This window comes from Octodon degus, unplaced genomic scaffold (genome assembly GCF_000260255.1).
Source record: "Octodon degus isolate 3935 unplaced genomic scaffold, OctDeg1.0 scaffold00093, whole genome shotgun sequence".
Lineage (NCBI taxonomy): Eukaryota > Metazoa > Chordata > Mammalia > Rodentia > Octodontidae > Octodon > Octodon degus.
In genome coordinates this window covers 4,049,928-4,077,511 of record NW_004524669.1, presented here as the reverse complement: position 1 = coordinate 4,077,511, position 27,584 = coordinate 4,049,928, and the positions used below count along the sequence as shown (strand labels likewise).

At 53.7% G+C, this 27,584-nt stretch overlaps 1 protein-coding gene across 2 annotated transcripts; it reads left to right on the top strand.

Annotated features, from left to right (window-relative positions):
- Positions 1-272: 272 nt before the first annotated feature.
- Positions 273-27,584, top strand: Fignl2 (fidgetin like 2). Of its 2 annotated transcripts, none has more exons than XM_004637836.2 (2): positions 273-347; positions 23,677-27,584. In XM_004637836.2, the coding sequence occupies exon 2, from the start codon at positions 23,688-23,690 to the stop codon at positions 25,656-25,658; it is 1,971 nt and encodes a 656-aa protein (XP_004637893.1). In that variant the 5' UTR covers positions 273-347; positions 23,677-23,687; the 3' UTR covers positions 25,659-27,584. The 2 variants fall into 2 exon arrangements, with proteins under 2 accessions (XP_004637893.1, XP_023578589.1); XM_023722821.1 differs by lacking the exon at positions 273-347 and adding an exon at positions 2,401-2,588.

The following is a 27,584-nucleotide window of genomic DNA, read 5'->3' as shown; positions in this document are numbered from 1 at the left end:
GGCGGGCGGGAGCTGGGGGAGGGAGGGAGGGGCCCTCGGGAGGGGCGGAGCAGGGGAAGGGGAGGGAGCGAGGCCGGCCTGGGAGGGCGCTGGGGGCGGGCGAGGGGAGGCGGGGATGGGGGGTCCTGCCTGCGGGGGGAGCCGGGGCCGCCCCTTGTCGGGCCACCCCTACTGCCCAGTCCCGCGCCGGGCCGCGGCGGCCGCAGCAGCCGTGGCTCCAGGATGGTGAGCGCCGTTGCCCCCGAGCTCCAGCCGGTCGCCCCCGGCCCGCACCCCCGTCCTCGTCCCCGGGCCAGACGCCCCCCCGGGCCGAGCACACTCACCTAGGACCCGGCCGGGATGCCGAGGTACGCGTCGTGGGCCTGGGCGCGGGTGCAGGCTGCCCGGGGTCAGGGGGTGTCCGGAGCTTTGTCCGCAGGCGCGGGGCTGTGCGAGGGCGGCAGGGGGGGGCTGCGGGTCGCGGGGTTCCAATAGGCGGAGGTCTGAGGGCAGGCAGGAGGCCGGGCGGGTGCGTGGGAGCCGAGGGTCACTTCCCGGGGGGGCAGAGGAGAGGGTCGCGCTTGATCGGCGAACTGCACCCATCTCGCTGTCTCCTCGGGCGTGGGGGTTGTGGCGTTTGAGAGCCGCGGGCTCCCGAGAGTTTGTGGGGTTGGGGGTGGGAACCGAGATTTGCGGGTTCGGGTCCCAGAAGGACCCTGCGGCCGGAGCCGAGGGCCGGCCAGGCCCCTCCCACTCCGTCAGGTCTTTGTCCGGCGGCCCCTGTGTGCGGGAGGGGTGGGGGCTGGGTTCCCGACCGGAGATTCCCGGCCCCGTGCCCGGGCAGTGACAGGAGGTCGGGGCTTCTTCTGTCCCCGCGCTTCAACACTCCCGCCTGGCCCGAGAGCGCAACCCCACCTGCGAACCGAGGCGCTGCACGAAGCTGTGCTACCCTGAACCCCAGGCCCCTGGACACAGGGAGGCCCCTGGGCTCTCGGCCCTTTAAACTTCTCCACTCCAGCAGCTCTCTCGAGGTCTGCTCCGCAGGATTCCCATTCCGGGACTCCTCCGTGAGCGTCCTCCGCAGTGTGTTGGGCACACAGTGGGCACATGTTGGGTCCCCTCCGCCCTGAGTCCCTCTTGGCGGAGGGCTGCGGAGGGCTCTCCACCGCGGAGAGCGCGAGCGGCCTGGAGCCTATGCCCCGCGGCGGGCCGGAGCGCAGGGGTGGGTGGGCTGTTAAAGGGACCGTCACTAAATCAGGATTAGGCCTTGGGGCTGTCAAGCTGCCGGCCTTGTCTCCATGGATACCTAATTTGGAGGAGAATAGAGGACGAAAGAATGTTTGTGGTGTCCTCCGCACTGGCTGCAGGAGCTGGGAAAGCTGGCCTCTGCCCAACATCCAGTAGTGGGGACCGGGTTCCAGTTCCACTCTGAGCTTACCGCGTGGGGGCTTTTCTGTTCCCTGGGCCCTGAAGGGTACCTTGGAGCCGTCTGGCCTGCGGAGAGGACCAGGAGCGGCTGCGTTCCAAAGACCTCTCACTGCTCAGAGCGTGTCCTAGACCCTCCCAGAGTCCATTCTGAAACCCGGGAGCATCCTTTTGAAATCAGTCCCTGCCCAGAGCCCCCTAGGCCAGGAGCAAACGCTACTCTCTGCCGTCTCTTAGCCCCACATACAGGGGTGCACTAGGTACCTCCTAGCTGCCGGGCTGCGGTGGCCCGGGAGTTGGGTGCCTAGCTCTGTTGCTGCCCCTCCGCAGCCAGAGCAGAGGGGCGGGGGCGGGGCGGGACTTACTGGGGTGGGTGAGGAAAGGGGCGGGGCTTACTGGGCTGGTCGTGCTGGCCAGGGTGACAGGCCTCATAAATCCCCCTTTCTGTATTTAACACCATTTCATTTATTTCCACTTGATTCCACTGATGTCTGCCAGAAGCGACCCTCGTGCCCGTGCTGTAATATCTTCTAGGGGCAGCGCTCTTGGGCCGAAATGGATTTAGCTGAGTGAAGCAGTGGAGTTGCTCCTCCTGAGGTCCAGATAACTTCCAGGCTTCAGAGGGCTCCCGTTCCACAGGAGAAAAGGGGAGCAGAGAGATACAGGGCTGAGTTTGGTCTCCCAGGCCCTCCCTGTGTGTCTCTGGCTGTGGTATGGCCTTGAGCTGGGCCCTGGATCCCTGATTGTACAGTTTCAATACACAGTTGGAGGGAGGTGGAGGGAGGGACCCCGACCCCAGTGTAGTGCTCCAGAGCTTTCTCTTTTCTACTGGTCATTCATGGCCACAGCTTTTTATGGTTCAAAAATCCCCTCCCCTCCCCTGCTTGGGCTGCAGCTTTATTGCTGAGATCTCAGACTCTCCACGCAATTTCACGCCTCTCTGCCTTTACTCCTGCTGTGCCTTCAGCCAAATGCCTTCCCATTGTCCCTGTCTTGCCACAACCTCCTCATTCTTCAAGGCCCAGCTCAGATGCCGCACTTCCCCCTACAGGGTCCTGGATCTTCCTGCTCTTGTCACTTACTCCTCCCTCAGTGGTCTCCCAGTCCTGCACCTGTGCCTCCCTTTTGCCTTGGTGACCAGGACACAGATGAAGCATGTACTCCCTTCCAGAGCATGGCACCTTGTAAGTGTCACATAGATATTGTTGGCTGAGTAAAAGGATTTGTAAGGGCATTTAGCCAGGGAGCCCACAAAATGTGGAGTCTGGCCATTTTCAGGTAAATAGCTCTGTCCTGAGGAGTGGTGGACCCTGAGTGGGTCTCCTCTCCACTCCTCTTCCTCTTCTTTTTCCTCCCTCCTCCTCATCCTTGATGACTCTCCCCACCCCCTAAGTCTGGGGAGGACTTTGCCCCTTCCCTTCTCCACAGACCAGCATTCTTTCCCTGCCATTATCATCCTGTTAAACAGAGAGGCCAGTCAGGATCCATATGGATCACATTAACAATTGCTTATTATCTGGGCCAAGGCTCCCCGACTCTCCACCCCCAGCTGCTACTGCTGCAGTTACTGGGCCCTTAGGAACCCAAACTCTCCCTGCCCCCACCATCAGTCAACCAAAGAGGGCAGGGGACAGGTTAGTCTCCTTCACTTTCTTGGGGCCTTCTAGCAGAACTTTGCCTCTTCTGGACTTGGCAGTTAATGACTCTTTTACCTTGTTTAATGAAAACCAGGCTTCTTACAGAAGTATGGCTCAGTGAGGTTCCAAGTTCTCTCCTGGAGAAGGGGACCCAAGGCCTGGATGCACCTGTGGTCCACTGCCAGGAGCCTTGCCTACAAGAGACAGAGGCCAAGGGTGGGGTGAGCCACTCTTGACAGACCATGAGGTGTACTGATATCATCTTTCAGCTTAGCCTTGGGATGACCCTGCTTTCTTTTGAGGGCTGGAGAACTATTAGACATCAGGACAGGGAGATCCTAGAGCTGTGTGGTGTTGGATCCCAAGGTTTTCCCTACAGTCAGAGAAGAAATAGGGCTGCAGGTGTAGCTGAATGGTAAAGCTTATCCTGTGAGACCCTGGGTTCCATCCCCAGCTCCCACATAGACACAGGACAAAAAATCTGAGTTTCCTGGAGCCACAACTGATTCACCCTTGTGGGATGAGGAGCAGAACTTACATTTATTTATTTATTTTAGGTTTTTTTTTCGGGAACTGGGGATTGAACTCAGGCCCTTATGCTGGCCAGGGAAGCGCTTATTCTACTGAGCCATCTCCCTGGCCCCAGAACTTACATTTAAATGCGTACAACCCAAGAATACTTGGATTCTGGAAGGAAAGGGCCTTTGGGATTACTCAGTCTGGTAGTCACTGGGCTGAGCTGGAGCTCAGAGGTGAGAACAAGTGCACACAAGGCCCTGGGTTCAACATAATACCTCAGGAAAGCCAGCATGGGGACTCATAACCTGTTTTGATTTGTAGTCCTCAGATGATGAAAGTCATTCTTCAAAAATACACTGCCATTAATTGAGAGAAGAGCTTGCCTTCCCCTTTAGAGTATTCTTGAACCCCTCAACACCCTGGGACCCTACATCCAGGATACCCCCTCATGCCCTCTGTGAGATGCTTAGGGCAGAGTTTGGTCTGTAGCCCAGGTTTCCTGACCTCCACACTGTGCTAGGCCGCAGCCTTGTTCCTGGCAAGGGACCCAGCTAGTGGTGGTGCTGGGTTGGACTTCAGGAGGAGGTGTTGACAGTGCCTGTCATGGTCTGGGCTGGCCACCTCATCTACATATGTGTGGCCTGGTGAGAGCCTTCAGGGACTGTTTTGTTGTGTTCCAATCATGGGAACAAGGGTGTGTGGCAAGAAAGACTAACTCTCCTTGGAGCATTGCTTTAGGGGTCTTGGTGACTCATTAACACTTAGGTAGCACTTATTCAACAGTCTCTGTCTTCTCAAAGTGAGACCAAGGTGTGTCCTACTCATAAATATGGTCTTGAGGATTCAGTGAGGCAGGACTGGGGAGTCTGGTCTTGAATGGTTCTGGGTCTGTGAGGGGAGGGCAGAAATGCAGGTGAAAGTGAAATGGCCCTGGAGAGTGCATTTCCCTGCCTTGCCAGGCCAAGAAACAGATTGCGGTGGGTCCTACCTGGGTGTCTTGCTGATTTTCCTGTGTACTGTAGCATGTCAGCCTTTGGACTTCACTTCAGGGGCTGGAGGAGGGGAAGGAGTTCTCAGTGAATGAAAGTGTGAAGCCTATGCCACTCCCCTGCCACCCCCCACCACCAGTACTAGGGATTGAATCCATAGCAGCCTTCACAGAGATATATCCCCATATTTTTTATTTTCAAGGAGTTCACAAAGTCCTTGAGTGGGCCAGGCTAGTTTTAAACTTGAAATCCTCCTGTCTCTGCCTCTCAGGATGCTGAGATTATAGGTATGCACCACTGTACCCAATCCAGTGTTCTGGCCCCTACTCCAGGGAACAAACCCTGAGCTACAGTGACCCTGCCTGCTAAGCAGATCAGCTGTAACCCAGGACAAGTGACTTCAACTGTTTTAGAAGTTGAACTTATTTAGTTCTTTGGTCATGCTGGTGGCCTTGTGACTCAACGCAAGAATTCTACAACTGAGCCTCACCCCCGTTTTAATTGTTTTTTTAAATTTTATTTATTTATTTATTTATGTGTGTGTGTGTGTGTGTGTGTGTGTGTGGCCAGCTCAGCCCACCAGGGGACAGGGCTGGCTGGCATGTGGTGCTGGGGGATTGAAGCGCTGTCCCTGTGCTTTGCTAAGCGTTCTAAGTAGGTGCTTTAGACCACTGAGCCATCTCACCAGCCCCTCAACTGTTTCAGTTTTGACCTCTTCATTTACAAAACCAGAAGAGCCTCCCATATTGGTGACATGGGCCTAAGTTTGCCCCTTCTCTGGCACACACTCACCTCTAATAATTTGCTGAGTGACTCTGAGCTGAGGGACTCCAGAAAACCACCTCTCGGCATAGGGGTGAGGAGGAAAATAGAAGGAGTGCGAGGGGTCTGACCCATGGTAGGGCTTACCCATCCTTGAAGCCCCTCCCAAGTAGAGTCATGGCAGAATGAGAGGCTGAGGACGGCCATCTTATCCCCTGCTTGGTGCTGGAATTGATTAGGGATATGATGAAGAGGCTGCTTCATTTACTCTCAGCCAGCCTGTGCCAAGCACCTGCCTGCTGTGTCCAGCGCTGTGCAAGGAACTGGGTGCACCCTGGCTGGGCTCCAGAGGCTGCGCAGGCAGGTCATAGTTTCCAGGACCCTGATGCTCCACAAACACTGGGGCCTGTGTGCCGGACCCTGAGCTGGGGTTGTCATGCCTGGAGTCTCCTTTAACAAACCTCAGCCTCCCACATGGCCACAGGGTGCCAGAAGATGTTCCTAGCCTTCATGTTGCCTTGCCACGGGCCCTGGCATGAACCATGGCTGCCAGGCTGTGGATATTTTATCCAAGTAGCCATTCGTTCAATACTCATTGTTTTTTTTTTTCTTTTTGAGGTACTGGGGATCGAATTCTGAGTCTTGCATTTGCCAGGCAGGCGCGTAAGTCGCTGAGCTATCTCCCCAGCCCTCTTTATTTTTCTTTTTGAAACAGAGTCTCTGTGTAGTTCAGGCTGGCCTTGAGCTCACTTTGTAGCTCAGGCTTGTCTAGAACTTGCAATGATCCTCCTGCCTCAGCCTCCAAGTGCTGGGATTACAGGTGTGCGCCACCACTTCCAGATCCACCTATTGTATTTTGATATGGTCTCACTGCTTGCAAGATGAGGCAAGAGAGGCAAGGGAACAGACTCTACTTTGAGGATCACTCTCCTTCCATGGTCTGAGGAGAGGGGAGCCTCTGAGGGAGTATGAGCAGAGTGTAGAGAAATGGGGGTGGGTTGCAATTGCTGAGAGGAGGAAGGCCAGTTGGGGGCAGCTAGGTCTTGCCACAGTGGAGACCTGAGGAGGATGTCTTCCTGTAGGAGACTCAGTGGGAATGAGCGGGAGACTGGGATAAGAGTATAGATGAGGCAGAGTACACCCACACCCAGCTGCCCTGCATAACCATTGGGTACTCAAGAGTTTGGGTGTGGGCCGGTGAGATAGCTCAGCTGACTAAAGCACCTGCTTAGGCAAATGCAGGGACCGTGTTCAATACCCAGCCCCACATGATATGTAGGCCCCACCCTGGGTGCACTGAGCCAGCCATGGGTTCTGGGTGTGGTGGTGCATGCCTGTAATCTCAGCACTGGGGAGGCTGAAAACAGGAGGATCACTACGAGTCTGAGCTGTGTGGTAAGACCTTATACCAAATACATAAAAATGAAAAAAAAAAAAAAAAAAAAAAAAAAAAAAAAAAAAAAGAGATTCCGGGTGTGCTTGTTCTTTCCTTGTCAGCAGGGAAAGCAAGCTGGAGAATTTCTCTTCCCACCACCCATGCATCAGGTGGCTTTGTCCTTAACCAGGCTGTGTGTTCCCATTAGGGCTCCCTGGGAACTCTGGCCAGCAGGGATGTGTCAGTCCACTCTGTAACAGGTAACACAGTCTGGGTATTCACACAGAATAGGAGTTTATTTGGCTTCTGGAGGTTGAGAAGTCCAAAATCCTGGTGCCAGCCTCTGGCAAGGACCCCACACTGCCACAACTAAGCATGAGACTGGATCGGAGTGAGGAAGCGGCCAAATGCATCTTTCTCCAGAAGCCTCTTTGAGGATAACCAGCCCACTCTTCCAGCGACAGCAGTAATCCACCCCGGAGGGCAGAACCTCTGGCCTAATCACTTCTTATGGTCCCACTCCTTAATACTGTTAAAATGGCAGTGAAGTTGCAGCCTGAGTCTTGGAGGGGACATAGAAACCACAGGACTGGACCCTCCTAGGAAGCAGCTTCTTGCCCAGGCAGACTTGTGCTGTGTGGAATGGAGTCTATAACACCCTCTTCCATGCAGTAACCCTCTGCAGGCCTGAGTTCTGGGGTCTGAGCCCTTGAGAAAGATGAGCTGCCTCAGTGGCAGGGAGGAGGCAGCTGGGGGTGGGCAAGAGATGTCTGGCTTTCCGATGTCTGGCTTTCCGATTGGGGCTGGTTGGGTTCGCAGTGTTTGCAAGGATGTCTGTAGACATCTGAGTGTGGAGACACCAAAAGACTGCCAAGGGGGAGATGCCAAGGGGGTGTCCCAGGCAGCAGGGACAGCCTCTGATGCTGAATGCCCCTACTGACAGGGAGCTCAGCTCTGTAGACAACCCACACAAGTTCTGAGACAGGCCAGTTTCTTTGGGAAGCTAGAAGTCTTTCTTTCTTTTTTTTTTTGTGGAACTGGGGATTGAACTCAAGCCCTTGTGGTTGCCAGGCAAGCGCTTATTCTACTGAGCCATCTCCCCAGCCCCTAGAAGTCTTTTGACTTAGCTGTTAAATGAGCACATCATCTGCTCGCGTGGGAGACAGAAGAACCTCCGTAGCCAGCCTACCCTCCAAGCCTGGTGACCTAGACGAGTAAATTGTGCCTCAGTTTCCTCATCTGTTTCATGGGAGTACTGTCCTGGGGTTTGTGTGAGGCTTGCACAACTGCCATGTGCAAAGCACAGCATGTGTGTGGAGAACCCCCAGGAGCAGGCAGAGGAGCAGCTGTGGCTGTCCCTTCAGTATCTGGCGCCCTCTCCATTTCTCCTCTCAGTCTCCATGGCCCTGCAGGTGTGGGGGCCACCCCCTTGAGGACAACCCTGGTGGACCGGACAGGCTGCATAGTTGAGAGACTTAGCTCAGCACCCCGAGGGCTGGGAAGAGGCTGGGAGGGGCTGAGGCAGCCCTGGGGTGCCTAGGTGGGCTGCCTAGACCTGTTTCATCACCCTTGGTTAGGCCAGCCCTGTGGGGGCACGCCTTTCATGCAGCCTCCGTCATAGGGTGGGGGGTACATTTGGGGGCCAGAGAATTAGGATCACTCAGACTTTAAACTTGATCACTGTGGAAGTTACATGACACTCAAGGTACCACGAGTCCTCCACTGGTGGGCAGGTGGGCAGTGTGAGCCTTGCAAGAGGCTCAGATTGCTGGGCTGAGACCTGTGGCCCCTGACTCCTGCTGAGCAGATGGTTAGAACTGTATCCCAATGTTACACATTCCCTTTGTACACCCATGTATTTTTAATTTTAAATATTGAAAAATAGTTTGCTATGGTGTTGGGTATCAAAACTAGGGCATCATGCATGTTAGGCAAGCTCTCTGCTACAGAGCCACATACTCAGCCCAGAGAACTATTTGTGAGAACAGGGTAGAGGCTTTCCAAGTGTAGAAGGGGTCTGGCAGAAAGTCTTGACCATTCTCCATCTTATGCCCATGCAAGGCCAAGTCCTGAGGGAAAATGAGGCCCAGGGCAGACCCACAAAGAGAGGCCCAACATTGAGCTTGACCAGCTACAGATGGCAGTGGTGTCCCGACAGGGCGGGACAACAGAAGATGACCTCCTTCACTAGGCACCTGTGTCTACCCCTATGTAAGCTTGTTGAGTCCCCCAACACCCCAATGCAGGCCTGCGCCACTACAACTGGTTTCGGTGGCTGGCACTATGCACCCAGGGTTTCGAGGCCTGCACGGCATGCAGTACTGGGGATTGAACCACGTCATTGCGCTTGCCAGGCAGGTACTTAGAAAGCCAAGTTATCTCCCCAGCCCCAGATTACTTTTCTTTTTTTACTTTTCTTTTGAGACAAAGTCTTGCTATGTAGCTCAGACTGGTCTTAACTTACTATGTAGCTCAGGTTGGCCTTAAACTCACAGTGTTCCTCCTGCCTCAGGAGTGCTGTGATGTCTGCCACCAAACCCAGTTTAGATTATTTTTAATACCTGATACAATATAAATGTACCATTTAGGGAATAATGATAAGGAGAAAAGCCTGTACGTGTCCAGTACAGACACTTCTTTTCCCATAAATATTTTCAGCCTGTGTTTGGCTGAATCTGAGGATATAGAACCAGTAGATCCAGAGGGCAGACTGTATTGAAACAGAGAAATTCATATAAAACAGCGCAGATCAGTCTTGCTCTAGGGCCCTTTCTGGGCTCTGCATGAGGGAAGATGGTGAGGGAGGGAAGGCCAGGGTGGAAGGAGGAGTTCTAGGCTGGAGATATGGGCAGAGGCAGCTGAACAGGGAAGGCACATAGCCCTGGATAACAAGTGACATCAACTCCCAGTAAGGCATTTGTGTGGCAGGATAGAGATGTTGGGAACTTGCTGTGATCCCCAAAGAGGAGCCACCAACAGCCTCTGAACCGGAGTGATATAACACACTGCGCACCCCCAGCAGTAGAGGAGGATAAAGGGTGTGCTGGGACCAGAGAGCAACAGCTGTGAGCTGTGTGGCTCAGAGAAGGACCTGCTGTGGGGGAAGGGGTGGGGATGGCTGGGACTGAGATTGAAGGAAGGACACACTGACCCCTCCAGAGCTACAATGAGGGGTCTGTGCCTGTGTTCTGAGAGCTGGAGCTGCCTGCTGGCTGGGAGGGCAGAGAGCAGAGACAGTGAGTTCAGATGGAGCTCAGTCCATGTGGAGCACTTCCAGTGGAACATACCTGAGAGGCGGTGGCTCCAGGAGGTGGAATCACAGGGACTTTAATTTCCAGCCTAGATGGACAAAGGGACTCTTGAGGGAGACGATGATGTTTCCTGGAGCGCTGAGTCTGAGGACTGTATGGATCCCTCAGAGGACCCTACATATTCTCACCTACATTCCTAAGTCTCTTAAGACTCCCAAGGACAGTGAAAAGTGGGACTTAGAGCCTGGGAGATGGCTCAGTGGAATAAGTGCTTCCCTGGCAAGTGCAAGGGCCTGAGTTCAATCCCTGGTTCTGCAAAAAAAAAAAAAAAAAAAAAAAAGTGGGACTTAGGATGAAGCTGGGCCTGGAAATTGTGAGCACTCAAGAGAGAGGAGAAGCTGGTGAGAAGTGTTCCAGGACAGATGTCAGAGAGGTCAGGGGTCAGGGTATCATCCTGGGAAGCTGTGGCTTCGGATTGAGACTCAGTGATGGCCAAGCAGTCAGGGGCAGGGCAGGTAGCTCTCCTGCAGGGTGACACTTTTTTGAGCCCAACTTGTGTTCTTGAAGTTGTCCTTCAAAGCTGTTGGGTCCTAGGAGAGTCCCTACATCAGAGGCTTTCCCAGGCTAAAGCATCTAGCCAGCCTCTTGAGCTCAGTCAGAGCCCACCAGCCTTCCGTCCCTGTCCTTTCTGCTTCAGCCCTGGCTCCTCTAGCAAGTGTGGGAGTTCACCTTTTTCACTGTCCTCAGGCCATCTGTGAGGGAATCCTGCCCCTCCTCCATTTCACACTGGAGGAAACAGATCCAAAGGTTCTTCTCTCACACCTCAGAAGCTGAGTCCAAGGCCAGCACTCAATCCCTACCTCAGAGAAGCCTTGAGGTGGAGGGAGGGAGGGAAGGGAGTGTGTGACCCTGAGATGGCTCCCCAGGCTTGCTAGAGTGCCTCAGAGACCCCAGCCTTGGGTCAGTCTTTCAGGGGGCTTTTGATACCTGCCTCTCTCAGATCCATAGTGAGTCCAGGAGAGGAAAGAAGATGAAGGGAAGGAGTGTGTTCCACTGTGAGATGGGCCCTCACAGTGATCGCTCTGCGCAAGCCCTCAGCCCAGTACCAGTAGTCTCTGGCAGTTAGCATCAGCCTGGGTCTGCTTTCAAGCCTTCTGGGAAGCAGAGACAGAGTTACACTTGCATACCTGGCCTGGGTGCAAACTTCAACTGCTCCAGCTGCCCATCCCCAACAGAGGGAAGAGAAAGCAAATCAGCTTCACTGCATCTTTGCACAGGTGGGTGGCTGACTACCTGGAGCCACAGGTTCTCTCTGGTCTAAAAGAAAGCGATTGTTAACCAGAATGGCTTTTCTCTTAGAATTTAGGCAGATGGAAGGATGTTTTCTTTGTGGGAGGGACAGTGGTGGTAACTGCTGGTTCTCCCTCTGTGGTTTCCACAGGGATGTAGGTTGGGACCAGAGAATCTGGCTCACACCATCCTTGTGTTCCAAGACGTTGCTTGGCCTGGGGTGGGGCCATGGAGTGGAGGGAAGATAGGGCTCTGAGCACCCTGCCCGCAACAGCACCTGACAGGAGCAAGGATCCAGGAGAGTGGGGTGGCATTGTTGGGAAGAAAGGGGGTGAGGCGAGAAGGGCTTCAGAGCTGGAAAAGTGATTAACAGCTCGGATGAGGCTGAAGTCAGGCCTGGCAGCCCCAGGGCAGCAGGAGAGAAAAAAAGAGCTGGACTTCTGAGGTGAACAAAAGTGGCTGCCAAGCTGAGCACCAGATCACAGGGGCACAGGCAGGTCCCCAAGCCCTTGAGGTAGGACAGAGTCTGCATAAAACACTGAGGGGCCTGTGTCCTGTGTCTGGCACCTTCTGCGAGGGAGGGGGGCACATGGAGGTTCCCAACCTCCCAGGGCAGTAGATAGGCTGTTTGATCAGTGAGTGTGTAAATTGGGATTTTATGGATCGCTTAGTCACCGCTGGAGCTGGGGCCCCCAAATTCCTCTGTGCCCCAGAATGCTTAATCTAGTCCTGAGCTTCCCCTGGGAGGCAGAGGGAAGGACAGCTCTCCACAGGCCCCACCTCTCCTGCTGCACAAGCAGCTCTTCCCAAGGCCCCAGGCTTTGTCAGTTGCAGGTTGAGCGGTTCAAATGTGCTAATACACTCCCTGGGGGCTGCTGGACAGTGGGACTTACCCTTCAATGCCGTGATTGGCTGAGAGGCCCTGGGAGGGGACTTCCGGCAGCAGCTGGGAGTCTGTGTATGAGCGTTCATGTGCATGCTTACGTGCAAGTGTGCCTGTTTGAAGGGACGGGGTTGGGGGTGTCCACCCTGCTTAGTCCATTGGGCAGAGACAAAGGATCTTCATCCAGTCTGGAACCAAGATGAAATACAGAATAAGCCACGTTCCTACCTGGTCAGTCTGATTAGGGAGCCCACCTGACCTTCTTTACTACATTTTTTTTTTTTTTTTTTTTTTTTTTTTTCCGGAACTGGGGATTGAACTCAGGCCCTTGTGCTTGCCAGGGAAGCACTTATTCTATGAGCCATCTCCCCAGCCCCCTGTACTATATATTGATGCAGGAGGGTTTAGTGAATGTGTGCTGACCGAATGAGTGGTGACTGCATGAGGAACTGCACTTTTCACTCGGGTTACATCTGCTGGACCTCAGTGAGCCTCCCTCCCTTCACTGAGGTTTGCTTTAGCCTAGGCCTGCCTGGCTAGACATCAAGACTGGACATGAAGGAGTGTCCAGGCCTCGGGGGACACAGCTGTGACCCCCGGACTCTTATCACTCAAGAGTGCTTTCACTGTGGTCACATTTCTCCTTCTCTGCCGGCCCCCATCTGTCTTTGGGATTTGATGAGGATGAGGATGGTAGGCAAGGTGGGGGAGGGGTGTCAAACAGCGGATGGGGGAGGGAAGCAGAAGTGCCTGATGACAAACTACCCTGTCCTACCTTCCTTTCCTGCGCTCCAGCCAGCCCCTCCTCTCCCAGAAAGACCAGACAGGCTGGCCTAGGGGGAGGGGCTTGGCCCAGGAGGCCTCTCTTTTCCTGCTTCTAGGGAAAACTCGAATACAGTGTGGCTGTAAAACTACCTGGGGAGCCTTAGGAACACAGTCTAAATCCTGAGGAAGTCCTCCTGAGGCCTCGGAAGTTCCAGATAAAACTAGGGTGGCAGTAGGTGACATGCAGGCTTCAAAGCTGCCCTGTCCAGTCATGACTTGTAACGTTGCTATCACTGCATGTGACTAGCAAGAAGTGGGGTTACTGCTACCAAGGAACTGAATTTTAGTTTTATGAAATTTTTATGAATTTAAGTGAGAAAGCCACACATGGCTGGTGGCTACTGTGTGGACAGTACAGGATTAGAGGCTGTGGGCAGGGGCTGTAGTGAGGCCCTTGTATTGGTGCAGATACGGGGCTTGCTCCTGTGTGGGCCGGGGCTGGATTCTTCCCACCACATCATGCTCCTTCTTCAGTCTTCTGAGCTTTCGCAGATGGAGTGCTGTGTGGGTCATCCTGGTTAGGGGATTATCTGCTCCGTGGCCACAGGGAGATGAATACTCACTAGGGGAGAAAGTGTCTTTTTTTTTTTTTTTTTTTTTTAATGTATTTGATTGTTACAGGGTCTCACTATGCAGCTTGGACTCAGTGATCCTCCTGTTTTCAGCCTTCTCAGCGCTGGGATTGCAGGTGTGCACCACTGTGCTCTGGACTCTGTGGCTGGCTCAGCACATCCTGGGGGTGAGGCTGGTGCGGCTGGCTGGCATGTGGTGCTGGGGATTGAATCACAGTCCCTGTGCTTGCCTAAGCTTGCCTAAGTAGACACTTTAGTCTGCTGAGCTATCTCGCTGGCCCCCTGCCTTCTTGTTTATAGATTTAGGGGCACTTTCTGGGGGATGTCAGTCCAAAAGTCTTCCTAGAGTGGGGAAGGTGGAATGGGTTGGTACGGAGCTGAGCAGTAGCTAGGGGGTGCCTGATGGCTCTTCCTGAGAATGTAACCCTGGAGACCTGTGAGTGTGAGTGAGGGCACCTTGGCAAAGGCTAGGGTGTGGTATGTACGGGTGTTCAGTGTGCTGAGTCCCACCTCCCCTCTTACCAGCTGCTATAACTGGCAGAATCACCACCCTTCTTGGCCTCCATTTCCTCTTCTATAGAATGGGGAGAGTGAGGCCTGTGCAGCCAGGATGAAGTGAGGATAAAGCCAGATGATGACTCCGACACTAGGAGCCTGGCAGGAAGGGAAGCCTTGTTCCTCAAGGGTGCTGGGACCTGGCCTGGCCTCTCAGGATGACAACAGATGGTCACAGCTTGGCTGTGGCCCTGACCGCAGACACAGGCAGGGATTTCTGCACTGTCCCCTCCCCCTCAGCGCGTGTGTGCACACACACTGCCCAGATGGGGGCCGCTTGGCCAGCTTCGGCCAGGCTGACCTCCTGCTGTTTGGTGTTTGACATATGAGGAGGCCAGGGCAGCTCACACCCCCCCACACCGAGGAGCCAGGCTGGCGGGGAGGCCGTGCTACCTCCAGGAAGCAGGATCCCAAGGGCCCTGATCTCTTTACCATGTGCCTGAGGCTTTTGATGGGAATTCCATCGCCCCTTTTGTCCTCTCCCACAGAGGCTTAAGGAGGGGAGAACAGAGGGAGACTGCCAAAGATAGAGAAAGGAAGAAGAAAAGAAAAAGAGAAAGAAAGTCAGCTAGCCACTTGGGGGTCCCTGGGAGCTGGGATGGGTGCTTTAGGGCTCCAGCCATGTCAGGGCTGGGCAGTTTTTTGTGGAGTTTGAAGGTACAAACTCCTCCCCTGGGCAACCCCCCCATCCATTCTTGAGGTAATTGATTCCCTGGCTTCCCCTCTTGCCACCTTATTACCATCCTGTGAGATGATCTTGAGTTACTCACCTTTTTCCCTTTATTTGAACATAGAGGCAGTTTCAAGCTTTTTTGCCCATCCACCCATCCTTCCATCCATCCTATAGTCTATAAAGAATTTTCTGTGTCTAAAGCACTGTCCTAGGTACTAAGGATAAAGCAGTGAACAAAAAAGTCCATGCTCCTATGGAGTTTTCCCCTGGGTATATGGATGAGAAAGCACAAAACAGGCCAGATTTGAAGGAGCACTACCCAGAACATCAGGTTGAAGGGGACAGTGTCTGAGGGGACAGCAGAGCAGAGAACTGAAATGAGCTGTGGAAATACAGAGTGCAAGGAGGGCACATGCCCTGGGGCAGGAGGAACCTAGGGTGGGAGGAAAACCTGGGAGCCATCCTGACTGAAAGGAAACAGAGGAGCTTGGGAGAAAGATGGCGGGTGGTCCAGAGGTAATGTGAACAGATTATTAGGACCCTGTCAGCCAGTGTGAGGCTTTGACTTTTAGTCTGAGTGTGGTAGGAGCCATAGACATTTTGGGATGGAAGAATGACACTCAGACACGGGTTCTGGCTACTGTGTTGAGAACAGACATGGTAGTAATGGGGAAGTTAGAGAGGAGGCCTCTGCTACCACGCAGGTGAGAGGTGTCCTCCGAGGTGGTGAGAAATATTTTGCTTCAGACATTTTAAAACCAAGGTCAACTAGATGTGTTGCCCTGAAGTGTGTGAAAGAGAAGCTGAGGATGACACCAAGTTTTCTGCTTGTGCATCTAGAAAGGATGAAGCTACCATTCCTACTACAGGAAGACCCATAGGGCCAGGGAAACCAGAAGTTTGATTTTTGGACATGCTAATTATGCTAACTAAGTTTCGAGCGGAGGCATGAGGAAGAAAGTTGTGTGTGCCGGTGTGAAGAAAGTTGTGTGTGCCGGTGTGAAGCGTAGGGAAGAAATCAGGCTACAGAGCTATGTCTAGGAAATGGTGTACGGCACAGACCGGATGTGGGTGTGAGGGAAGGGAAAGCCATAGGAGCAAGTCCCAGGCTTCTGAGGCTTAGAAGGGAGGAAGCCAGAGAGGCTGAGGAGAAGGAGGTGAGGCCAGGAGTGTGGTGTCCTGGGGTTTCAAGAAGGACATATGAAGCTGAGGCACAGGTTGGTGGGGTGCTGGGATGCCTGTTAGGAAGAAGAGGATCAGAAATAGGAGTACAAGGGGCTGGGGAGATGGCTCAGTGGAATAAGTGTTTCCCTGGCAAGCGCAAGGACCTGAGTTCAATCCTTGGTTCCACAAAAAGAGGAAAAAAAAAAGAAGGGAATAGGAGTCCAGGGGGCTGGGGAGATAGCTCAGTGGTTTAAGTGCCTGCCTGGCAAGTGCAAGCACCTGGCAGGTTCCATCCCCGGTACTACGTGCTGTGCTGGCTGCTGAAACCAGGCATGGTGGGTTGCGTCTGAGCTGTGTAAAGAGACCCCATACCAAATAAATAAAGATTAAAATAATTTTTAAAAAGAAATAGGAGTACAACCAAAAATAAACTTTTTTTTGGTTGTTTTTTTAGGGTGTGGGGGGGTAAAGTATAAAGCAGGCGGAGGATGAAGTTGGAGGGAGATCAGGAGATTATCTCAGGCTTCCCGCAGAAGGGGAAACTCCCCTGCAGGACAGGAGAATCCAGGGAACAATGTCCTTGAGTGTTGAAGGGGGAGGGAGGCACAGGAGGAAACACACAGTTCACTCATCCTCTGCTCTTGCTGCCAAGAGGGGAGCTGGAGGAGCTTCCCCAAGAAGGTGAGGGCCAAGTGAGTGGCCAGGGCTTTCACGTGCACCTGCAGTGGTGGGATGGGTGTTAGTTGGTAAAAGGAGCATGGCCCACAGGAACAAAGGCCTTTCTGTGGATCTGAATGAGCAGGGCTGATTTTTCTAGACTGGGGGGGTCCCTTATGCCCTTATGGAGAAAGACGCTGGCCTGCACTCTGTTCTTAACAAAGGGTGGGTGAGTCCTGCGGATGTTCACCAAAGACGGCAAACCGGGAACAAATAGCTTGCTCAGAGTGCTGAGAATCATTGCAAGGAAGAGTACATGTCCTGCCCAGTCCCGCTTCTCAGCTTAGGGCACGCAGCCCCCTTCCTCCTCCTCCTCCAGCCCCTTCCTCACTCCCCCTGCACCTCCATGTTCTTCAGTTTCTGCAGGCCTGAGATGAGAAGCAGGGAGAGAGGCCATTGGAGCTCATGCTACGCTAGGTTTGTGCTCCTCATTGACATGCGTGGCTCGGCGCAGCCTGGGGAAGAGTCCCTTTCTGGGCCCAGCTGTGCCTGCAGAGGGTGGCATGACTGGGCCATGTTTTCTCTCTTGAACAGTTTTACTATCTGCAAAAAAACCTATTTGGTGGAATGTGGTGGGATAAAACGAGGTTGGCAAGTGCAAAGTGGTGAGTTTGATTCCCTGTACCCAAACCCAAACTGAAACAGAACAAAGAAAACAACCCTCCCAAACTGACAAATGAAAGTTGTATATATTTGTAGTAGACATGTACACAGTGTTGCATGACTAAATCTAACAGTTAACATACACAATACCTCACACATTTTATCGTTTATTTGTGGTGGGAACACTTGGAATGTACTCTGCAATTTTCAAGTATACAATTGCTTGTTAGTAATTACAAGTACCATGAAGTACCGTAGGTCTGCTGAACTTCCAGTGACTCTCTGTGCCTTTCCTCCTGGCTGTTTTCCTTTCCTAAAGATCATGACTGCCTTACTTTCTCCATTAGTTGACCGAGGATGTGAGCACGGGTCAGTCTGATCCCACTTTACCTCTCTCACAGCTGGCACAGAGTGGCAGGCACGCGAATGTATCATGAGGTCTAGAAACTGGAAGACAGTGCACTTGCAAAGCATGGGCTGCATCCTGTGGGCAGCAGTTTTGCAGCTTCCTCTCTGGCATCTTTTGCCCATCCCTAGACATGCATTAATCCTATCTGCACTAAGTCCCATGCCACGTCCCAAAGCTTCTGCTGGGCAATGTTCTACTGATCTGGCCGTGCCTAGGAGGTGTATAGGGTGTTCCTGTCTGATGGTTGCAGGGGCTATGGCAGGTAATCAGTCCTCCAGAGTCCTCCTGTTACCCTCCCTCTTCTCTCCTAGCTGTGGGATGGCATGAGGGACAGGACCCAGAGATTTTCCCCCCCAAGGGCACTAGCTATAAGAGACAAAAAAAGCCTGGGACAAAAGGCCTGTGGGAGCCCCTGTGAATAGATTAATGAGATCTCCATAAGGAGACCCCACAATGGGATTCTCCACTCCAGCCCTTTGTCCCGGGCTGAGATAATGGGGCCTTGCAGAGAAGGGCGGCATCACTGGCTCTGCTGAGCCACTGTCCAGCTGCCCCTCCTTGGCCCTGCCCCCATGCCCTGTATGGCCCAGGCCCCTTCCCTGTAGGTAATGAGATCCAGAATCAGAATAACAGAATCTTGTAAGATCCGGAAGGGGTCTTGGAGAGTAGGAGGGGTGTGTTGGCATTTTGCGATTGGGGTCCCTTCCAATTTCATCTGGCATAAAAATATATAATTTTTTAGAAATGTTTTTGGGGCTGTAGTGAAAAAGAGATTAAAGCCAGGTGCATTGTACACCTGTAGTCCTGACTCAGGAGCCTGTGGCATAAAGACAGGAATTTGAGGCCAACCTGGGCAACAGAGCAAGATCCTGGTTTCTTTCTTTTTTCAGGAGGGGGAGGGAAGGGTCTGCAGGGTGTTCAGGGTCTCACTACTAGATTGGACTCATAGTGATCCGCCTGTTTACAGCCTCCCAAGAGCTTGGATTACAGGCATGCACCACCACGCCCAGTCTCAATTGCTATTTCAGCACACCCTGGGGCAGGGCCCACATGGCAGGCCCAGGGATCGAAACCCTGGCCCCTGCACCTGCTTGCAGGTGCTTTAATGATCTTGTTTTTTAAATTGTCTTAAAAATTTATTTATTTATTTGTGTGTGTGTGTGTGTGTGTGTGTGTGTGTGTGGCCAGCTCAGCCCACCAGGGGCGGGGCTGGCTGGCATGTGGTGCTGGGGGATCGAACTGCGGTCCCTGTGCTTTGCTAAGCTTTTTCTAAGTAGGTGCTTTAGACCACTGAGCCATCTCACCAGCCCCAATCTTGTTTTTTTTTTAAAAGAACAAAAAGGGAAAGCTTGAGGCCTACTCATCTAAAAACTGTCTCAGTTGATAGAAGAAAGTACAGCTTAGAGAGGCTAGGTATTAGAAAATAACATGCCTGTGGGTGGAATCTGCTCTCCAAAGATGCTGGAGTTGTGGTAGGGGTAGCGTATTTATGCCTGATGTCAGACCTGATGCATAGAAAGCCCACAGGGTGGCAGGAGCACCCACAGGACATATGGGCAACAAGAGCGTGGGGTAAGTGGGCACCTGAGGGTTTGCGCCAGGTGTGAAGGCTCCTTCACCTTGTTCAGCATTCCTAGAAGTCTTCCTAAAAGCAAGAGGGGCTTTAGGAATTATTTGATTCTTCTACACATAAAATTTCTGACTTATTGATAAATGGGGGTCTCACCACATTGCCCAGGCTGGCTGTGTTTATGGGTTACCTGTAAGTTGTTTTTTGTTTTGTTTTTTTTTTTTTTTTTTGGTGGCCAGCTCAGCCTGCTCTGGAGGCAGGGCTGGTGCAGCATGTGGTACCAGGGATCAAACCGTGGTTGCTGCGCTTGCCTAAGCAGGTGCTTTAGACCACTGAGCTATTTCCATGGTTCCAAGTTGCCTGTAAGTTTGAAGGCTGTGCTGTGTGGTTAAGAGTCAGGCAGGCCTTCCCAAACTGGGCAGTTGCTGAAATGTGTTTTCTTACCACCTGGGAAGGCCATAGAACCCAAATAGAGAATTGTCACGCTAGCCCATAGGCTAAGGTGACAACTGAGTTAGGCTCAAGGACTAAGGTGGGCCATCAGGCCTTTTGGTGTTTCTAGACATAGGTAAAGGTGAAAACAAAAGCAAATAGCTTCATTTTTCCCCCTAGCTAAAATATGAAGAAAATGACCTACAGTGTAAGTCACTGAGGGTTGTAACCAGTGGTATGGGTGAGGGGACAAGGACAAGGTCCTCTCTGTGCAGGAGATGCATCATGGAGGAATGTGGGCCAACACTGGATAGACAGAGGCAGAGGACTGGGACTGGGTATCTGACGCAAGAGTTTCTGATTTGGAGCAGTTGCCAGAGTGTTCAGTGAGTGGGTGCAGATTTGGATGGAGGTCACTAAAGGCCAGGACAGGTGCTGGTGAGGAGTCTGCTCAAGTCCTTGGAGAATGAGGGCTGGAGGATATCTTGTGACAGTGTAAGGCGGAGAGGATCTGGAGGCAGGAGGAAATATCTCTGTGTTGTCTTCTGACACAGGGTCTGTCTTAGTCTCTTTACAAATGAGGGGACAAAATACAAAACACCCAACATTTGCAATTTAGGGAAGAGGGGTTTATTTTGATTCAGTTTTAGTTCTCAGTCTGCTGGTTCCAAGGCAACAACAGCATGGGAGAAGGGGACACTGGAAAAGGGGCTCAACCCTGGTAGCCAGGAAGCAGAGAGAGAGGGAGGAGCCAGAGGCAAAACACCCCTCCAAGCCACACCCCCAGCGACCCCCTCTCCAAGCAGGCTCCACCTCCTCCAGCACATTCAGCCATGAACTCAGCAAGGGATGAACCCACTGAAGAGTACAGAGCACCCACAAGCCAGTCATCTTCCACACACACAAACATTTTAGGGGATATTTCAGCTCCAAATCACAACAGGGTCACTTTTCCCTGGCTTGCCTGGTTGAGTCTGTTCACCATAAATTATTTATGTTGATTATGTTCAACATAAATCCTGTCATCAAGGACAAATCTCTTTTATCCATATTTATAACTAAGGAGCCAAACAGTTAACAGTAAACAAAACCACACACAAAACCAAAACACAGATGTTTGATGCAGTAACACAATTAGTGTAACTTTGTACGTCTGTGTAACTTCGATGTTACCTCATACAACCCTGCAACCAGGATCATTCATGATTTCTGATGTTTTGGGAAAACACCCCTTTGACACTGCTGATGCCTCTGATCTTTGAAGACCCCTCAGCAAGAGCTGGAAAGTTGCAAAGACTCCTGCCCCCATCTTGGCAGTACAGTCTCTGTACTGGTGCCACCTCTCACACCGGAATAAAGCAACCTCTAGAATTCGTTCCCTTAAAGTGGCTTGAGCCTGCTCTATGGCAGTGAGGTCGAGTAAATCATTTTATTTTTAAAGACTGTCTTGTGTCACTCATATTAGGTCACAGGAAGTAGTGAGATGAGAGGTGCTGTCAAGCCCCTGCTGTAAGGCCACATGTACAGAACCTGAGAAGGGACTTAACTATCTTCAGGCTCTTCTTTACTTTGCTTCCCACACATCTGAAGCCAAGGCTCTGGAGACCCATTTCTTGGTGCTCTCTACAGGATCACTTTATGTGGCTCGGTAGGTTGTGTGCTGCCCGGGAGCACTGCCTCTAAGGTGGCACAAGCTTCACTGAGTATTCGTGGATTATGACACTATTCCAAATTGGCAGTAGAGTGCCCTAAGCTAGCACAGCTCTGGCCTTTTCTTAAAAACAGGGTTTGTGCTGTCCTGGCTGGCCTGAAAGGATCCTCCTCCCTTAGCCTTGTGGGTGCTGAGACTACAGGTTCTCACCATTGTCTCTCACTGGCCCTGGCTTTCTGAATTTGCGCCTGCACCATTGAAAGTGTGATCTGGGATGCTTTGCTCCCGCCAGCCTGCCTGTTCAACTTCTTCCCTCAACCCCTTCAAGATCCAGTAAAAACTCCAGGAAGGTGTGACAAACTGCCTTGAGCTTCACGCCCATGCTCCTATTTTCTCACTTTCCAGGGCATACTGCCTACCTTTCTCCTCCAGCTGGCTGAACCACACTGTTCACCTGTCAGTCTAACTCCAGGCATAGCAAAACACTTAGATTTACACAATTAAAAATCTGCTGAAGGAGTCATGTAGCTCAGTGCTTGCTTAGCATATTTGAGGTCCTGGGTAGGACCTTCAGCACTGAAAAAAAAAAAAATGACTGGAGAAAGAATGAGGATATGATTCTGTTAATAACTTACCAAAAGCTTAGCTCTGAGAAATATGGACCCAGGGGGCCTGCCCATTAGCTCAGTTGTTTAAGTGCCTGCTTAAGCAAAGTAGTCAGGCTCAGGATACTGTGGCTCCCATCCCCAGATCCTCATGCCTTACCTGACCTGCCCTTAAGGCATCCTGAGCTAGCCAAAAACAAACAAACAAACCAAAACAAAAATCCTTCTGAATTTTAGGGGCTGGGGAGATAGCTCAGTTGAATAAGCGCTAGCCTGGCAAGTGCAAGGACCTGAGTTCAATCTCCGGCTCTGCAAGAAAAAAAAAAAAGGCCCATTAAGTCCTCAAAATGCTACCCTAGCATCAGCCTGACCCATGGGAGCCATGTACCTGGGCTGTGTGATTCTTTACAGCCTCTGCTTTGACTGGTGCTGGAGGGCAGCATAGGAAACAGCCTCAGAACATGTTTATAGTACATAGGTCCGAAAGATCATTTGTTTATTTCATCTCACAGAAAGGTGCTTTTGGGCTGGTGAGATGGCTGGGTGGTCTAAAGCACCTACTTAGAACAAGCTTAAGAAAGCACAGGGACCGCGGTTCAATCCCCCAGCACCACATGCCAGCCAGCCCCGCCCCCTGGTGGGCTGAGCTGGCCACACACACGCACACACAAATAAATTAAAAAAAAAAGAAAGGTGCTTTTTATTTTGCAAGGTGAGTCTGATCACAGCTTATTTCCTCAGTGGCTGAGAAGTGCAGAGACAAACTGGAGATCTACTTTCTAGGAAGTGTATGGCTGTGTACTCCTCCAGCATATGTCCTACCTAATTTCTGGTTCAAATACTTTTGTGGTGTAGTGACACCCTGGGGATGAGGCACATGGCAGCACCTGCCCAGGGCACAGCCTTTATGTGCATGAGGTGAGGCCTAGAACTCAGGTGCTCTGATTTCCTTGGGTAGCAGCCAAAAGAAATTGAGTGGCAAGACAGTAAATGCCCTTGGGTCAGCAACTGTGGTTTCCCATGGGCACCTCTGACCTCAGGCCCAAAGAAGGCCTTGGAATCTCAGGGAAAGCTGAGGGGAACAGAGCATTTAAACATTTTGAACTAGTGGGCCACTAGGCTAGGAGCCCTGGACAGGCCTCATTCAACCTTGCAGCAGCCCATAGTGGGTAAGCAGTGAACACCTGTTGCCAAATGAGCCTTGCCTGAGTTTGACTCTTCCTACTGCCTGACCCATTCGGGGTGAAAGTAAGGAACATGTGTGCTACAGAAGGCAGGCTGGAATGGCCAGGACAAAATAATCTCTGTTTGCAAGGTGAAAGGCCAACCACATTGTTTCTTTTTTCTGAGAAAAATATTCTCAGGGGCCTGTGAGACAGTTCAGTGGACTAAGTACCTGCTTAGGCAAGCACAGGGACCAGAGTTTGATCAGCATGCCACATTGACCCCACACAGTGCACTGAGATGACCACTGAGAACTGGCTTAGTGGTGCATGCCTGTAATCCCAGCACCCCATAGGAAGGCTGAAAACAGGAGGAGCACTGTGAGTCCCAGCCCTGTAGTGAGACCCTGTACCAAATGCATTAAAAAAAAGAAAAAAGAGAAAAAGAAAATATTCTCAGATAACTTCAGTCTTGGTCAGATTAAGTATTTGGTAGTGGGAGGGAAGGCACCTAGGAGAATGGGAGGGTAGGTGGTGGGAGACCAGCCCATCCAGGCAGCAATCAAGAGAGCAGTTGGTGGGTCCTCCAAGGACCTCACCAGGCACTCCTTTCCCTCCTGTCTGCAGCTCTGTCAAAGATGCACTGGACACCAGAACATGCCCAGCCACTCAACCAGTGGCCAGAGCAGCACCTGGACGTTTCCTCCACTACCCCATCACCAGCCCACAAGTTGGAGCTGCCCCCAGGGAGTCGCCAGCGCTGCCACTATGCTTGGGCACACGACGACATCTCAGCCCTCACTGCCTCCAACCTCCTCAAGCGCTATGCAGAGAAGTATTCTGGGGTCCTGGACTCACCCTACGAGCGCCCAGCCTTGGGCGGCTACGGTGACACCTCCTTCTTCAATGGCACCAAGGGGGACACGGAGCCCTGGCCAGGGCCGGAGCCACCCTACCCCTTGGCCTCACTCCACGAGGGTCTCCCAGGAACGAAGTCGGGCGGCGGGGGCGGCTCCGCGGGCCTAGGGGGCTCCCCGGTTTTAGCCGGGAACCTGCCTGAGCCCTTGTACGCCGGCAACGCGTGCGGAGGCCCGTCGGCTGCGCCCGACTACGCAGCGGGCTACGGTGGGGGCTACCTGGCGCCGGGGTACTGCGCGCAGACTGGAGCCGCGCTGCCTCCGCCGCCCCCGGCCGCGCTCCTGCAGCCTGCGCCCCCGCCGGGGTACGGCCCCTCGGCGCCGCTGTACAACTACCCAGCTGGCGGCTACGCGGCGCAGCCGGGCTACGGAGCGCTCCCGCCGCCGGCCGCGCCCCCGGCCCCCTACTTGCCCTCGGGTCTGCCCGCGCCCACGCCCCTACCCGCGCCGCCCCGGCCAGCGCCCACCTCCTACGGCTTCCAGGCGGCCACCGCGGGAGCGGAAGCCGGCGTGTCGCTGAAGCGCAAGGCGGCGGACGAGGGCGCGGAGGGCCGCTACCGCAAGTACGTCTACGAGCCCTCCAAGGCCCCCGCGGCCGACGGTGCCTCCTACCCCGCCGCGGATAACGGCGAGTGTCGCGGCAACGGGTTCCGGGCCAAGCTGCCGGGGGCCGCGGAGGAGGCGTCGAGCAAGTACGGCGGCGGCGTTCCCCTCAAGGTCTTGGGCTCCCCTGTCTACGGCTCGCAGCTCGAGCCCTTCGAAAAGCTCCCGGAGCGGGCTCCAGCCTCGGCGCCCCGTGGGAGCTTCGCCGTGCTCTCGGGGGAGCCTCCCAAAGGTGCTGACGCCGGGGCGCTGGAGCTGGTGACCAGCAAGATGGTGGACTGCGGGCCGCCGGTGCAGTGGGCAGACGTGGCAGGCCAGGGTGCGCTCAAGGCGGCGCTGGAGGAGGAGCTGGTGTGGCCCCTGCTCAGGCCGCCGGCCTACCCCGGCAGCCCGCGCCCGCCGCGGACAGTGCTCCTCTTCGGGCCGCGGGGCGCAGGCAAAGCGCTGCTCGGCCGCTGCCTGGCCACACAGCTGGGCGCCACGCTGCTGCGCCTGCGCGGTGCAAGCCTGGCCGCGCAGGGCGCCGCCGAAGGTGCCCGCCTCCTCCAGGCCGCCTTTGCGGCCGCGCGCAGCCGCCCGCCGGCCGTGGTCCTTATCTGCGAGCTGGACGCGCTGCTGCCCGCCCGGGACGACGGCGCCTGCGCACCGGGAGCCCTGCAGTCCCAGCTCCTGGCCTGCCTGGACAGCGGCTGTGGCGCGCGGGCCGACGGCGTGCTGGTGGTGGGAACCACCTCGCGGCCTGCGGCCCTGGATGAGGTGACCCGCCGGCGCTTTGCCCTCCGCTTCTACGTGGCGCTGCCAGACAGTCCGGCCCGCGGGCAGATCCTGCAGCGGGCGCTGGCCCAGCAGGGCTGTGCGCTGAGCGAGCGGGAGCTCTCGGCCCTCGTGCAGGGCACCCAGGGCTTCTCCGGGGGCGAGCTGGGGCAGCTGTGCCAGCAGGCGGCGGCCGGGGCGGGCCTCCCAGGGCTGCAACGCCCCCTCTCGTACAAAGACTTGGAGGTGGCGCTAGCCAAGGTGGGCCCTAGGGTCTCCCCCAAGGAGCTGGACTCGTTCGTGGAGTGGGACAAAATGTACGGCTCCGGACACTGATGGGGCGGGGGAGGCCGTAGGAGCTGCCTCTGCTTAGGGCAAATGTCTTGACCAAACCGGGCCGGGAGGGGTCCCGAGTGGCGCATGTCGGGTGGGGGACGGGACTACTCTGCTGGTGGATGTTTTTCATGGGAAGGAAAATGCTTCTGCTAGGCAGATTGATGCCATGCGCCGTGTACTCAGGTTTTTCCTATTTATTGTAGACAGGAAGCTCGCCATCTCCGCCCGGCGGAAGGGGCAGACCCTGCGTGGGCTAATACCCGGGCCTAAGGCGCTCCTGCTCTCCTTTTGTCTCCTCACCCTCTCAATGGCACCTACACCTCCCCCACTCCCACCTCTCTGCATTTGCTTGGTCTTTCCAGTTGCTTTGTCATTGACCTCCCCCACCACGCTGTCCTCCTTTTCTGCTCCTCCTTCCTGTTCCCACCTCTCCATGTATCACACTCTGTGCTTCTTTCTGTCCGGTGTGTTTAGGCATCCCTGTGCCTCTTGGTCCCTGTGCTTTAATGCCCCTCCCTACCTTCTGTCCCTCATTCATGTTGCAGTGTCCTTTTGCAGGAGATCTGGAGGCTCAGGGCTGAGGAGGAAGGGAGTGGGGAACCCCTTTCCCACTTCCTTATCCCTTACCCAGCTGAAAATTTGGGTCTGGGGAAAGAGAACAAGCCAAAACAAACCAAAAACAAAAAAACAAAACAAAAAACCCCAAAGAGTTTTGGGGCCTTGTTTTTGAGGGGAAGTCCCAGAGATGTAGCTTAATATTTAGGCCTTTTATTTTTGTAAGATGTGTAGAATTTGCTGTTTTTATTTTTCTTTTGACAACTCAGGAAGAAACTGACCTCAGAAAGAATGTTGGACTTCAGCTGCTCTCCTTTGTGTCCCCATCCCCTACCCGGGGGAGCAAATTCTCCCAGAAGAGTCAGACTTGTGGGGAGGGCAGAGGAAGACCCAGCTCCTCACTCAGTCCTGGGGTGTTTCTGGGACAGAAGCAGAATGTATTTCTACGGGCTTCCTTCTCCCCAGGTACCAGCTTGAAGGCAGGGGTGCTCTGGAGGGGGTGTGGGATTTGAAGCAGGCAGATCTTGCTACCTTCCTGCTGTTCTTCCCTGTGCACCCCAGGCTTCAGTTTCAGCTTTTCTGTGAAAGGTTTTTCAGAGTTGGGGTTTTCTTGCTCATTTCCTGTTCTAGCAAAAGTGCCCAATAGGAAGGAGACACAGGCACAAAGTCCCCAGGGAGGTCATTCCATCTGTCCCCTGCCTTGCAGAGGTCCCCAGTTTAGGCTGAGAGCATCATTGTTTTAGGAGGGAAGAAGGTCTGGCCTCCAGCATGAGTCAACACAGAATTGACTCCTACCCTCCAGCTGCCCTCTGTGCTGGGGCCTCTGAGGAGGGGTGAGTGTCACTCATTGGGACTGACTGGCTGGGGACACCTGTCCTGTGGTGGGTAGGGCAGGGTGTTTTTCCCTCACATGGCATTGGGGTTAGTGTATGTAGGGGAGTTCCAGCCAGCTTGAAGCCCTGCTCTTTGGGAAACATATTCCATATTCCTCTCCTTCCCACTAGTTTTCCTTGATGGGGCTTCACCCTTTCACAAATCTCACAACTCTTAAGTTCTGGTCCAAAGGGGGAAATGCCGTCCCATCTCTGTTTCTGTCCCCTCCTAACTTCCCTGCCTGCCCCTATAGCTCCTACAGTCTTAGCACTGCTCTTCTGATGGGTGTGTGTGGAGAGGTTTCCACAGGGCATTTCAGGCGCCAGGATGCAGAGGGCTAGTGCTGGCCTAAGTGCTAAACAAGAAAGCTGCTGTATCTCCCCCTCTTCACCCTTAGCCTCCTTGGCTGACAGATTGTAGGGCTTGGTGCCTCAAAGCAGTAGCCCCAGGATTTGCCCAAAATCCCCCAGAGGGGCAGGCAGTGAAGGGGTTCTCTCT

Excerpts from the sequence above, each read along its gene's own strand:
- Fignl2 (XM_023722821.1), top strand. The coding sequence starts at position 2,435 with ATGCCGCACTTCCCCCTACAGGGTCCTGGATCTTCCTGCTCTTGTCAC. Across the intron at positions 2,589-23,676 it reads CTTCCAGAGCATGGCACCTT|CTCTGTCAAAGATGCACTGG; the intron begins GTAAGTGTCACA and ends TCCTGTCTGCAG.